Source organism: Nilaparvata lugens, chromosome 1 (genome assembly GCF_014356525.2).
Source record: "Nilaparvata lugens isolate BPH chromosome 1, ASM1435652v1, whole genome shotgun sequence".
Lineage (NCBI taxonomy): Eukaryota > Metazoa > Arthropoda > Insecta > Hemiptera > Delphacidae > Nilaparvata > Nilaparvata lugens.
In genome coordinates, this window is record NC_052504.1 from 47,361,906 (window position 1) to 47,375,187 (window position 13,282).

General features: G+C 34.5%; 1 protein-coding gene across 1 annotated transcript in view; it reads left to right on the forward strand.

The window, feature by feature from the left end:
* The window catches only part of LOC111051545 (beta-1,4-galactosyltransferase 7), a 78,762-nt gene that overhangs the window by 25,547 nt on the left and 39,933 nt on the right, over positions 1-13,282 (forward strand). The window contains exon 3 of the mRNA XM_039435449.1: positions 9,443-9,672. Within this exon, the coding sequence (XP_039291383.1) occupies positions 9,443-9,672 (230 nt within the window). The remainder of the gene's footprint in view (positions 1-9,442; positions 9,673-13,282) is intronic.

Here is a 13,282-nt window from a genome sequence, read left to right on the forward strand (position 1 = left end):
TTTGGCTAGTAGAGAAGTGTTCGCGTTCATTATCATGAAATTCACCTTGATTGAGTACTTGAACATGTTATTGGTGTATGGAGAGTGTGGATGCAATTAAAAAGAGGCAGAGAGAGTATACAGGAGACGTTTTCCTGACCGAAAACACCCATCTCATAACACGTTTTTAAGATTGAGAGATGACAAGATGGTAAGGGTCTAAGATCAGTTTCAATGTACGAGAGGCCCGTCTTATTTTCTGTAGCTTTTGAAAATCGAATTCCAAAGTATTTCGAGCAGAATCCTCGATCCAGCATCCGGCAGGCAGCTGGGATGTGGATGTTTCAAGAATGATAGTTCAAAGAATATTGAAGAATAACTTTCGACCATTTCATGATACCCCAGTTCAAGAGTTGAATGAACCTGATACTGTTTCAAGGATGCAGTTTTGCCGTTGGATCTTAGCACAAGATTGTGCTTCAAACATTTTATGAACATATCACAGATAGAAAAGTTGACAAGAACTGGTGCTGTAAATTTTCACAATACACATACATGGTCCTTGGAAAATCCTCATAATCATAAGTTATATATATATATATATAAGACAATAGATTTAGGAAATGTAGAGTAAGCACTTTGTACTAGTATTTAAACCTCTGTAAGATTATTTCTCGTGTCATTCCGTTACCAATAGTCATGCTGCCATTATGTACGTGTTTTATTTGTAAAATAAATCTTTTTAAAAAGTGAGTTGCGCGTTTGTTTATCTTATCTGGCGCCCGATGCACAGGGACTACAGAAGTTTTTTCGGTAAAAGTTCAATTAACTTTTTCGCGACCTACGTTCTCGAGTCCCGAAAAACGTGAGTTTCAACTCTTTATCTGTGGTTCTACAACCCTACACGGACAACTCAACTCCAACTACACGTTGGCAAGCAGACGAGACATCACCCGATACGACGCTTGCAGAACTTTCCGCAGCCCATCGTCGGACGAGGAGGAAGACCCGGATCAGGACTCTACTGCAGTAAGTCCTTCCGTCAACGCAGAGATCATCCATCAAGAAACAAGGTTAGAAACTCTTTCTAATATTACCATGGCAACTAGCAAGCCCTTACCACATGAACTTCTTAAGTGCATACCGAGATACAGCTTACAAATTACCTCATTTCATTTCAACTTGTGAAGATTTACAGAGAGCTTATTGTACAGATCATATTGTAGAGAAGGAAGGTAATCATTGGCTTCTTTTCAAAACAGCTTTGTGCCACCTAGAAGGACCAGCGGAAGCTGTAGCCTACAACAGTTGCTCAACACTAACAGAACTGATAAATAGCTTGAAACAGAACTTTGCAGACAATAGGCCTGTTCCAGAATTGATAGCAGAAATATCAGCAATGTGCTCATTCAATAGGGAACACCCGATAGACTTTCTAAACAGACTAGAAGAAAAACGTACTCATGTAATAACAAAATACAAAATAGATGGAGTGTCAGGAGAATTGCTAACAAATTTAATACATCAACTTAACGCAACACTAGTGAGCACCTTTGTACATGGAGTCCATCCCACGCTAGGATCCCACTTGCAGGTGCTTCAAATTCAAAATCTAGATGATGCCAGAAGCAAATTGATAAATGATTGCAGCATTGTACTGAACCAACTAAACCTAAACAGAACTGAAAACAGATTTTTTTAAGCTTCAAATACATTTAGAACCCCAAACTATGAGAGTAGTTATCAATCACAAAGCAGACAAAACAGAAACACTCAAAAAATTTTTCAAAGCAGACAACGTCGATTCCAAAACAATGAGAGATTTTATCAACCGCACTTCCAACAACAGAGCTTCTACCTGCCACCAAGTAGCTCCCAACCTCACAACTTTCAACAAAATTTTTCAAGTCCAAACTTTCAGCAACAAAGAAATTTTCAACAACAAAATTTCCAACAACGTTTCCCACAACAACAAAACAGTAATTTCAAACCAAGTACTCCGATAAATAACTCATCAAACACAGTATCCATGCGCACTCAGCGAACGGATCCAGTACAAAAATTGAGGAATTATAAGTCTCCATATGAAGTCAACTATCTGGAAGAAGACCACTTAGATTGCCAGAGTAGTGAGTACACTCCGAACCCGATTCAAAATATGCAATCTCAACTTGACACTTTGACTGAATCGCTGAACAGACTAACCGACCATTTTTTAGGGTCAGGCCCCCAATATGCGACGGACCCACCCAGCGATTCGACTTAAACATCCTTAATAAATCGCTTCCTTACTTTGTAGATCAGAAGGATAGGAAATGGCTAGTCGATACCGGATCTGCAAAGAACTATGTTCATCCTTCACTAGTCTCTCCTGGCGTAACTCGTCACAAAGAGGATTTTATTGTGAAAACTCCCGTTGGAGAAAGTACAGGGAATGAGTATGTGTTTTGTAATATAGAGCATGTATTTTCCAAACCTCATAAGATAAAACTGTATATATATTTGATTTTTCGTCCAAGTATGATATACTGCTTGGGAATGAAACCATGCGTGCATATAAAATGCGATTAAACTTTGATAATAATAAGCTAGAATATAGGGATGGAGAGAAAGATTTGTTATTTTTGTTCGATAATAAGAGTGTTAAATTGCAACCAGGCTAAAACGTGATTTCGGTCCCGGTTAAGTCAGCCTCGGATATGACGTTAGGAATAATTAAAGAAGTAAATGCAGATAAATATAGAATTGAAGAAGGACTCTTGTTAATATAGATAGTAATGAATGTATGTGTTTAGTTTTCGCCCATGAACTTACGACCATTTGTCCTGAGCCAATGGAGGTTGAACAAGTAGAAACTATAGTTGATTGTACAGATATAAATGATTCATGTAAATCGAAATTTTCTAAGCTTATAAATGACATTCCAAATCTTCTACGAACAGATCATATGAATGAGGAGGAAAGAGACAACATCTTGAAATTGGTAGAACAGTATCCTGAAATTGTAAAACTAGAAAACGAGATATCAAGTAGCAGGAACTTAATGAAACGTAAGATAATTACTACAGATGAAAACCCAGTTTACACGAAAAATTGCCGGCATTCCCAAATCTTCCGAGAAGATATTCGATTGGAAATAGACAAACTTTTAAGGAACAAAATAATTCAACACCCAAACTCTGCCTACAACTCCCCGATTTGGGTCGTACCCAAGAAATCGGATGCATCAGGAAAGATCAGAATGGTTGTAGATTTTCGAAAATTGAATAACAAGACTGTAGATGATAAGTATCCCTTGCCCAACATTGAGGACTTATTTGGGAAGATAGGACGTGCTACTTATTTCTCTGCTATCGACTTAGAATCAGGATTTCACCAGATTGAACTGTACCCCGACTCCGTCCCGAAAACAGCATTTTCTACTGAAAATGGCCACTATGAATTTCTACGTCTCCCCTTTGGACTAAAAAATTCACCCAGTTTCTTCCAGAAGTGTATGGACAATGTTTTAGTGTACATGGACGGTATTATTGTTTTTTCTGACAACCTCACTGAACATTTGAAACACCTCAAATCAGTATTTGAAAAATTAAAAGAGCACAACTTGAAAATCCAGCTTCATAAAACATAATTTTTCAAGCGCGAACTGTTGTACTTAGATCATATAATTTCAGAAAACGGAATACAACCAAACCCCATGAAAATAGACGCAGTGAAGAATTTCCCTTTACCTCGTACTCCTAAAGAAGTTAAACAATTTTTAGGACTTACAGGATATTACCGAAAAATGATTAAAGATTATGCAAAGATAGCAAAGCCACTCACCACCGTTTTAGGTGAGGAAAAACCATTCAATCCACACGATAAAGACTTCCAAGCAGCATTTGAGAAATTGAAACTTATGTTACAAAATGGACCTATACTACAATTGCCTGATTTTTCTCGTCAGTTCATACTCACATGTTACGCGAGCAACTTTGCAATGGGAGCTGTTCTTTCTCAATTATTTGATGGGAAGGACCTACCAATCGCGTTTGCATCCCGTACTCTAAATAAACATGAAGTAAACTTATCAACTATAAAGAAGGAACTACTAGCAATCGTTTATGCCTGCAAATACTTTCGCCCTTACCTGTATGGAAGGAAATTCTTAATTCAAACAGACCACAAACCCTTACAGTGGTTACACAATATCAAGGAACCCAATTCGAAACTAATTAGATGGAAACTCTATTTAGAAGAATTTGATTTCGACATCAAATACGTGAAAGGCCGGACGAATTTCGTGGCTGACAGCTTATCTCGCATTCCAAGTCACCCTGTTAACATGCTCAACCCCGAACCAGATGATGATTTAGAGGATCTCAGTCGAGTTGTTTTGGACGAGTTTCTTCGTGAAAGTGGAAATGGAAATCAAGATACTAATAATGACGATGCCACAAGTATAGGTGTAACAATTCACTCTCAGGATAGTTCGAATAGTCAAGTTGCAATAATGGAAGAAGACAAAATCATGAATGTAGAACATAATCAGTTGATATTAGAAAGAGGTAACGATCCTCCGAAAATTCAGAAAATGTTTGACAAAACAAGATTGACTTTCTACATACTTAACCCGTTTGATAAGGAAGAAATCAAGAACAAATGCCTAGAATATCTTCTACCGAACACAACATACGGTATAAATATTGTTACAAGAAAGGCGCTCTAGAGCTTGATTATGAAGTGATGTATACAAGTTTTGTTAATATCATAACGGACTCGTTTCAAACAGTCAAACTGAAACGCTACAAGAACACCAATCTAGTGACAAATTCAAGAGCGATCCAGAAACGCCCCTTCAAGATTCATCCCAATCGCATTAAGCGACCACGTAAAGTGAACAAAACTAATGATAATTCTGTTTCAGATGAACGAACAACTCCGCCGAAGGCGAAACAACCTAAAGATCCCCCACAAGACAAGTCTAAAACTTGCAGACTTCGCCCTCCTGATTGTCAGCCTGGCAGCCCTCAACCTGGCCCCAGTAGACGCATTCAAGACGACTGACCTCTCACGATCAGCAGGAGTCGTACCCATCCGAATCAAGGATGCTTTCATCATTAACAAAACCTACACTTACGTGCATATCATCAACATTACAGCTTTACAAAATGAACTTTCTAAACTCAAGAATTCAATACAATTGTTAAATGGAAAAGAAACCGATAAAACGAAAATTAAATTACTTCAATTACATCTCGATCAAGTTACCATGAAATTCGATCATATTTTGTTGAATAAATTTCGAATAAAAAGAGGTCTTTTTAATGGATTAGGTTCCGCTATTTCTTGGTTAACAGGAAATATGGATGCTGATGATAAAGCTAAATATGATGAAATTTTGACAAAAGTGCATTCCAACGAAATTAGTTTAGAACATGATCTTAAGAATCAAGTTTCAATCAACAAAAATCGAATTAGTCGCTTTAACAATGGAATTGATGTAATCCACGCTAATAATTTGAAACTTAACAATTATTTTAATTCTGTCAACAGTAAATTTGATTCTGTAGAACTGAATGAACAGCATCATATTTTGTTACGCTAACAATAATTCACAATAGAATAGATGATATAGGAACTAGTTTGAAATTTTGTAAACTTAACATAATTCATTCAAGCATCCTCACTTTTGACGAGATGGCGCGTGTCATCAGAGCTATTAAATTAAAATTGATTTTTTTACCGTTCCTATGAATTCTAAGAATTCTATGAATTGTTATACCGGTTCATCATAGGCCAGGCTGGTCTGAGCTATTCATGACTTTTTTTCACTATGCATTATCAACTCAGCAGTTCTAATACACAGACATCACTACTTGGAATGCCATGACATTTCTATTCTTTCAATTCCTATTATTACCATAGATCGATTCAGATCAGCACAATGTTTATTCTGTATGTTCATAATAGATTTTCTGATTGTAAAAAGAAATAGTCAATAATTGCTGGAATTTAAAGTGATATTTGATTTCATATTTGGATTCATCTTTCATAGTTCAATACTTTTTTGGAAAACTAGAACTTTTAAAAATTAAAAATGTTTATGTATAAACTTCTCAGGTGTTCAAAAACTTCTTAAAACCTTTGCCTGTCCCTTTGTGAGGCAGGAGTATTATTTATCTTAGTACGTACTATATAATCATATGATAATGGAAAGCTATATTAAAAACAGCTATAACTCCCTTGTTTTCAGGTATTTTTGAAAATGGGACTTACGCTTTAAAGAATTTGGGGTCGCTGAATCCAAATCGAAATCAGAAATCTTCTATCTATATTTTTAAGGAAGTTAGACTTTGAGAAAAAGTGATGAGTCATAACTTTGAGCAAACGGCGGCGTAGTTGTTAGATCTGTCGGCTTATTTGTAAGATCCCCATGTGAAAGTACAGGAGAGCTGCAAAATATGAAATATGATCTTCAGTAATATGATATTCCAGGAGCGAGGTCTCTGCCGTGTGAAACTGGCCTTCTTTGTTCTAATTTGTACGAAACACTTTTTATGCTGTCTTATCCTGTAAAAACGAACAATGAAATAAAGTTACGATACATGTTGATCCATCATCAATTATTTAAAGGTCATGAATTGTATGAAGGCGATTGCCAGTTATTGAATAATAATTATTATTGTAGAAATGCCACACAAGTTGTTAACAAGTGTGTAGAAGAATTAGTTAGTGATAAGAAGTTGAATAGCTGTAGGACTTTAGTTATCAAAGGGTATAGCTGTTCTTTTATGAAATATATTCCGATTATAAACCAATATTTAATGTTTAACATCAGCAAGAGTTCAATTGTTCACGGCTCAAGAAATATTGTAACATATCCAAAATCTACACAACTAATAGCCCTTGAAAAAGATGAAGCATTATTAAATTTTAGTAAACCTTATACATTTTGGGAAAGAAATGTTCTATATCCTACTGAATTACCGACTTATAAAAATAAAATAATCACTAATTTTACTTTTGACGAAATACATAAAGCAAATACTTATTTAGAGCCATTACTGATTCTTGAAGAATTTGTAGTTAGTAGCAACTTATCAGAATATGTAGTTTATATATTAATGGCGTGCTTAATACTTATTATATTATATGTTGTTTTTCATTCTCATGTATTCAATAACAAACTTGGGATTCCAGACAAGAAATTAGATACTGTTCAATTTCACTTAGAAAATTCTAAAATATTTCTTACACCCCAGCTCCCCTTATGAAGGTGAGGACACCTTCATCTTAAGGGGGGAGGATATATATATATATATATATATATATATATATATATATATATATATATAAAAGACAATAGATTTAGGAACTGTAGAGTAAGCACTTTGTACTAGTATTTAAACCTCTGTAAGATTATTTCTCGTGTCATTCCGTTACCAATAGTCATGCTGCCATTATGTACGTGTTTTATTTGTTAAATAAATTTTTTTAAAAGTGAGTTGCGCGTTCGTTTATCTTATCTATAGACCATATCGATATCAGCATCAGTTTTCATTCAATTTTTGGGCTGGCATGATTGATAAAAATATGTTTGGACCTTTATTTCCCTATAAGAATAAATGGTGAAGTTTTTATGGACTCTCTGGTCAATGAGCTTCACGAATTAATGGAAGACGTGCCTCTCAATTTGAGGCAGAATATGTGGCTCCAGTTGGATGGCTGCCTCCCTCATTATGCTAAAAACGTCCGTGGGTGGCTTGATAACAATTATGCTGGGCGGTGGATTGGCCGAGGTGGACCCGTAAGTTGGCCACCTGATCTTACTCCAATAGACTTCTACTTTTGGGGGGTTGTGAAAAGTAAAGTTTACAGAGAACCTGTAGAGACCCGGGAGGAACTGATTCTCAGAATTCGATTGACGTTTAAAGTAATGAAGACACGGCCAAACGAAGTGAGACGGGCAACTCGAAGCTTGATGAACGGCAGCAGAAGTTGCATAAACAGAAATGGAGGCTATTTTGAATTCCTGTAAGCAGTGAGCATGATACTATGTAACTTAATTACCAACTGAATGATTGTCATCAGCATTTTTAATTCTGTCATTCATCTACTTTGAATTCTTATTCTATGAATAGATTTTGTTGGATCTTGTAAAAGTGTATGATTAATATTTTATATAGGATTCAGGATCAAATGACAGAAAATGATGCAATAATCAGGTGATTTCACCCTTAAGATCATCACTTGATAAATGCTGTTTGTGAATTTCCACATTTTGAATGTGCTCATTCCAGATATTAGCAATTTTGAACACTTTGTCATGGAACTTACCTTTTCTTATTTATACTCATTTGAAAGCTTATGAAATGGAGAAGTTTTTGAAATATTGAAACCACTATAATTACCCGGAGAAAATTGATAAAAAACTGTTTGAAATTTGACTTTGAAGAATAGCATTTTTTCAAGTTTAAGCCCTAATAAAAAACTACAAAATGTCCAACAACAAAAATTACATTAATCTTGTTTGAAATGTTTTTCTCTTTTCAACAATACCCTTGAAATTAAAATTCGACCAGTAGTTTTCGAGTTATTGAGTATTTAATGAACGGAAGTAGGCATATTCTAAAAATATAGAAAAATCTATATATCTCGAAAACTAAGGTCGATAGGAAAAAAGTTTACTGAACATTTTTTGTCAGAAATGTTGAGTAGAATCTATGGTCAACGGCTGTTACAACCTTGGTGGGACACTCTGTATATATATTTTTTGGAAATGAATGCATAAATTCTTTAGCGATTTTTCATTAGCATATAATGATCAATTAGGCTTACTTTAGATTGAATCGCAGGCAACTATCATGGAACTTATTTTAACTCCAGCTGAGCTAACTTTTAGTTGATGGTGGATCATATTCAACAGTGCTATTAGGCCTAAAAGTTCGAATACAATATTATCAATCTTCCAACTTAAATTTTATTGTAGCTGTAGCAGACTAACTTTCTGTTCGTAAGTAGATCAGAACAGATTTAAAAGATTAATGCTATTAGGCCTACTATGGATTGAATTTTCAGGTAACTATAGGCTAATTCAATTTCAAATTCAAATTTTATTTGTCAAATCGAAAACAATACAATGTAGACTATGAATCATAAAAATAATATACAAGCAAGAAATACATAATAAGATTCCAATAACACATAAACTCTTAAAATTAAAAATAACTTGTTTTCTATCTGACAAAGCCAGCAAAACCTAGGTTTGTGCGCTGGCATAGGTACATAGTACTAAACTGATATAGTTTGTGAGGGAAATTGTAAAACACTTTTATGTTCACAAAAAACTATAATAGCCTATAACTTAAGCTGAACTTTCATGTTTGTAGATAGATCAGTACTGATTCAATAGAGCTATCAGACATTTGTCAAATTGAAATTTGAGGCTAGATAACTGTAGGTGTTTTTGTGTTGATAGGTGGATCAGTACAGATTCAACAGAGCGTCTCTGATCAACGTCGGCTTCACGATGGCCGTGACGGAAGGAGGCTGTGATTACATTGCAATGCATGATGTCGATCTTCTGCCCATGAATCCATTGCTCTCCTACGCATATCCTCACAATGGCCTCTTCCACGTTGCATCGCCTCAGCTGCATCCGCGCTACCATTATTCAACGTTTGTTGGAGGCATACTACTAGTCAAAAGGTGAGTTAGTTCTCAAAATATGGATTGTATTTTAGATACGGTACTTGTTCTATATCGTCATAAGAGTTTATCTATTTATTCCATGTTATATAATATTAACGAACACTTTCGGATATTCGCAAGAGGCTTGAGCACAAAATTGTTTTTTTTCTCTTTAAACAGTCCAAGTAGGTATTTGAACCTTAAAATTATTACTCTAAAACCTTTTTGTGTCACTTTTTGAATTAAAGAATATATAGCCTATTCAAAAATGTAAAATAAGCCATTCTTGAATTTATATATTTATTAAGGTGCATACAGATAAACGCGCCGCGAACATGAGCAATTCACTTTTAATCAGCTGATGCCAAGCTTTTTATATCTGTATCTTACCGTTTCTGTAAAAATACAGATATAGTCAGCTGATTAAAAGTGAATTGCTCATGTTCGCGGCGCGTAAATCTGTACGCACCTTAATATAGTTTGAACTTATATTACAAGGAGTAAATAAAAAAGTATTGAGTTCTTCAAATATTGTCCAATTCTTGGAACAAAACTGTCCCGATCCACAGCCAGCCTGCGCATTTGCCCTACATTCTTTCCTCTCTCCTCTCCCAATTTTCTTATGTGCTCATCATATGAGTACCTGGGGCGTCCTCTCTTCCTCCTACCACCCAAAACCGTATTCGCATATTGTTTGACTTTTCTTTCATCATCTATCCTCAGTAGATGACCCCCATCCTAATTGGTTTTCTCAACAACTTCTTTTATATCTTTCATTCCAATTTCCTCCCTGATCCGGTCGCTTCTATCTCTCAGTGTTCTTCCAGCCTCCTTCTATGACACTTCAACGCAACTGCCCTAACTCTACTCATATGTTGTGTTTTGAAGGGCCAACTTTCCACTCCATACAAGACTAGGTTCTATAATAATTTCATATATCCTATTCTTCAATGTGGTACTCACTTCTTTCTTCCCAAAAATACTGTCTCTTGTACCATAGAAAGCTCGGCTAGCTTTATCTCCTCATTCCACTCAATTACAGCTTCTTTTAGTTTTCTTTCAGAGTCTTTAATCAGTACTATGTCATCCTATTTAATAAAAACAATAAACACAATTTTGTAGTACCCTTTATTTTTTAAAAACTTTTAAATAGTTCCGAAACTAGTCGTTGAACTATTTTAAAGTTTTTAAAAAATGAAGGGTACTACAAGATTTTTATATTTTTTTTATTAAGTTGTTCAAAAGTGAAGTGTTTTTATGTCATCCTATTTGTATATATAGAGTAAAATACAGCTAGCTTTTTCTCCCTGAGGGGTATGTTTGAGGGCAACAATTTCTTCGAGGGAGAAAAAGCCTTTTTCACTTGTAATCTACACAACATTTTTCCTCCAGCTACATTTTATAAAAACTGCAGATAAAATAATTCTCAAAACTTACATAACAGGTGCTAATGTGTCACAACTTGCAAAATAAACTAAAAAATGAAAAACTTTGAGCTCAGGTGCCAGGTACTGCCGCTGACGCTATCTATCAGCAAAAGTTGTAAAAATGATGTTGGCCGACCTTAAAAAAATGATGGCCGACGCGTCCACTTCTAAATTAGACGATGAAAAATATTCGTCGGCTGGTATATTAAATATGTAAAAATATTTGTGAATTCTTATAGTCTACTAATATTAAATACGGTATGTAATATTTAGCTTATAAACATATATATTTCATAAGTTGATCAAATTTCTGGTTGCGGAATTGAATTTAGTTGGCTCAATGGATCAACTCTACATGAGTAGAGTTGTACATGTTTTGTCATCTAAGCTCCGACCCTCAACCCTATTCCCAATGCAAGCTTATAACATAGAGATTCCTTCCATGTTATTAAAATAGAGTTACTTTTAGTCTCTTAGGAGTTTTGGACAGTAGGTGGGGAAAAAGTTATTTTCATTAAAGATTTTTTCCATTGAATTGAATTTATTGCCAAAAATCACATACAAATATTTGTACAATACAATCACTAAAGTATGCAATCTACAATTACCTACAAATAGACATTTATTGTAACTTGCACAACAATAATATTATCAATGTAATCAATGTAATATTGGGCACTGCCAACATAAGAGTCCTTGTGTGTTGGCAGTGAGTTGCGGTGAACTTATTCTGCTTCAATTCTGGTCAAGTAAGAAGCGATATAAAAATTAAATTAAAAAGAGCTAAAGAAAGTATTACACCAATATACAAAAGTCTCAAAGGCTCAGAAAAAAATTAAAAACTTAAGAATAGTACATACTATATGACAAAGTAGAATCCAATTAACCACTGTGACGTCTTGAGGCCATCATGAAGTGAATATTTCACACAGGGAATACATAAAACAATACAAAAAAAGATGATGTGGGAACATTTACAATACCTGGTTCGAGAACGTGAAAATGGAAAAACCATTGCTCAATGTTTTTAGTAACAATGCTTGTTGGATACAATATTATACTTTATACAAATAGTTTGAAGAATATGTTATGCTCAACTCCAATAATCTATGCTTTTGCTTAAATTACGTGTCATTTGTTTATCTATAAAATCGTTTGGAATTTTATTTATAATGTAGCTGCAATAACATGTAAATTGATGCCTGCATATGGTTAGCTTAATGAGTTCTGTGTTAAATATATTGTTAGGACGTGTATTATGGGGTGTAATGTGTGCAGGAAAATTAGATTTATTCTTATTGATATGGAGTATTATATTTTTCATATAATTCTGTCTTATTGTAGGGACCTTAAATTCAAGAAAAATTTCCCTACTAGGATAGAGTCGAGGTCTTCCTAATGCTGCTCTTATAATATGTTTTTGTAAGATAAATAATTTCTTTAGATGTGTATCATATGCAGCTCCCCATACTTCATTAATATATTGAAATAATGAGTGAGCGTATGCAAAATAAATTTTCCGTATAATGTCTATGTTTTTTATTTTATTTATTTTTAAAAAATGTAAATGAGGTATTTCAACTTTGAGCACAAATAATCTATGTGTTTGTTCCATTTTGAATGTTGGTCCAATAATATACCAAGATATTTAATTGTGTGAACCCTTTCTAATGTTTTTTGTACTTCTGTATTATCTGTATTTGTATCTGTATTATCATTGTTATTATTTGTTGTCCCTATTTTAAGATTCAAATCTGTTCCTGGTTGTCCAGTTATATTGGGTGAAAAGGTGATATACTTAGTTTTGTCAGCGTTTGAAGTCAGGATATGATCTTGAAGCCATTTTCTGACAATTATTAGGTTTCTATTGGCTATAAGTTTCTACCCAGCTTTTGCCGCTGAAGATCAATACAGTGTCATCTGCAAAAGACAGAGTGGTGCAATCTTGGAGGTTTAGTTTGAGTAGGTCATTCACATATAACAAAAAACGAATTGGTGATAGCACAGAACCTTGAGGCAAGCCGAAACCTGACGTATATTTAATATCAGTTTGACGCTGAAGATTTAGGTATTGTTTCCTTTCAGTCAAATATGAAGAAAATAAATCATTTGCTGCACCTCTAATTCCAGCCCTATCTAATTTGTTTAATAATATATTGTGAGGTATCTTATCAAAAGCTTTTGATAGATCCATGAACACT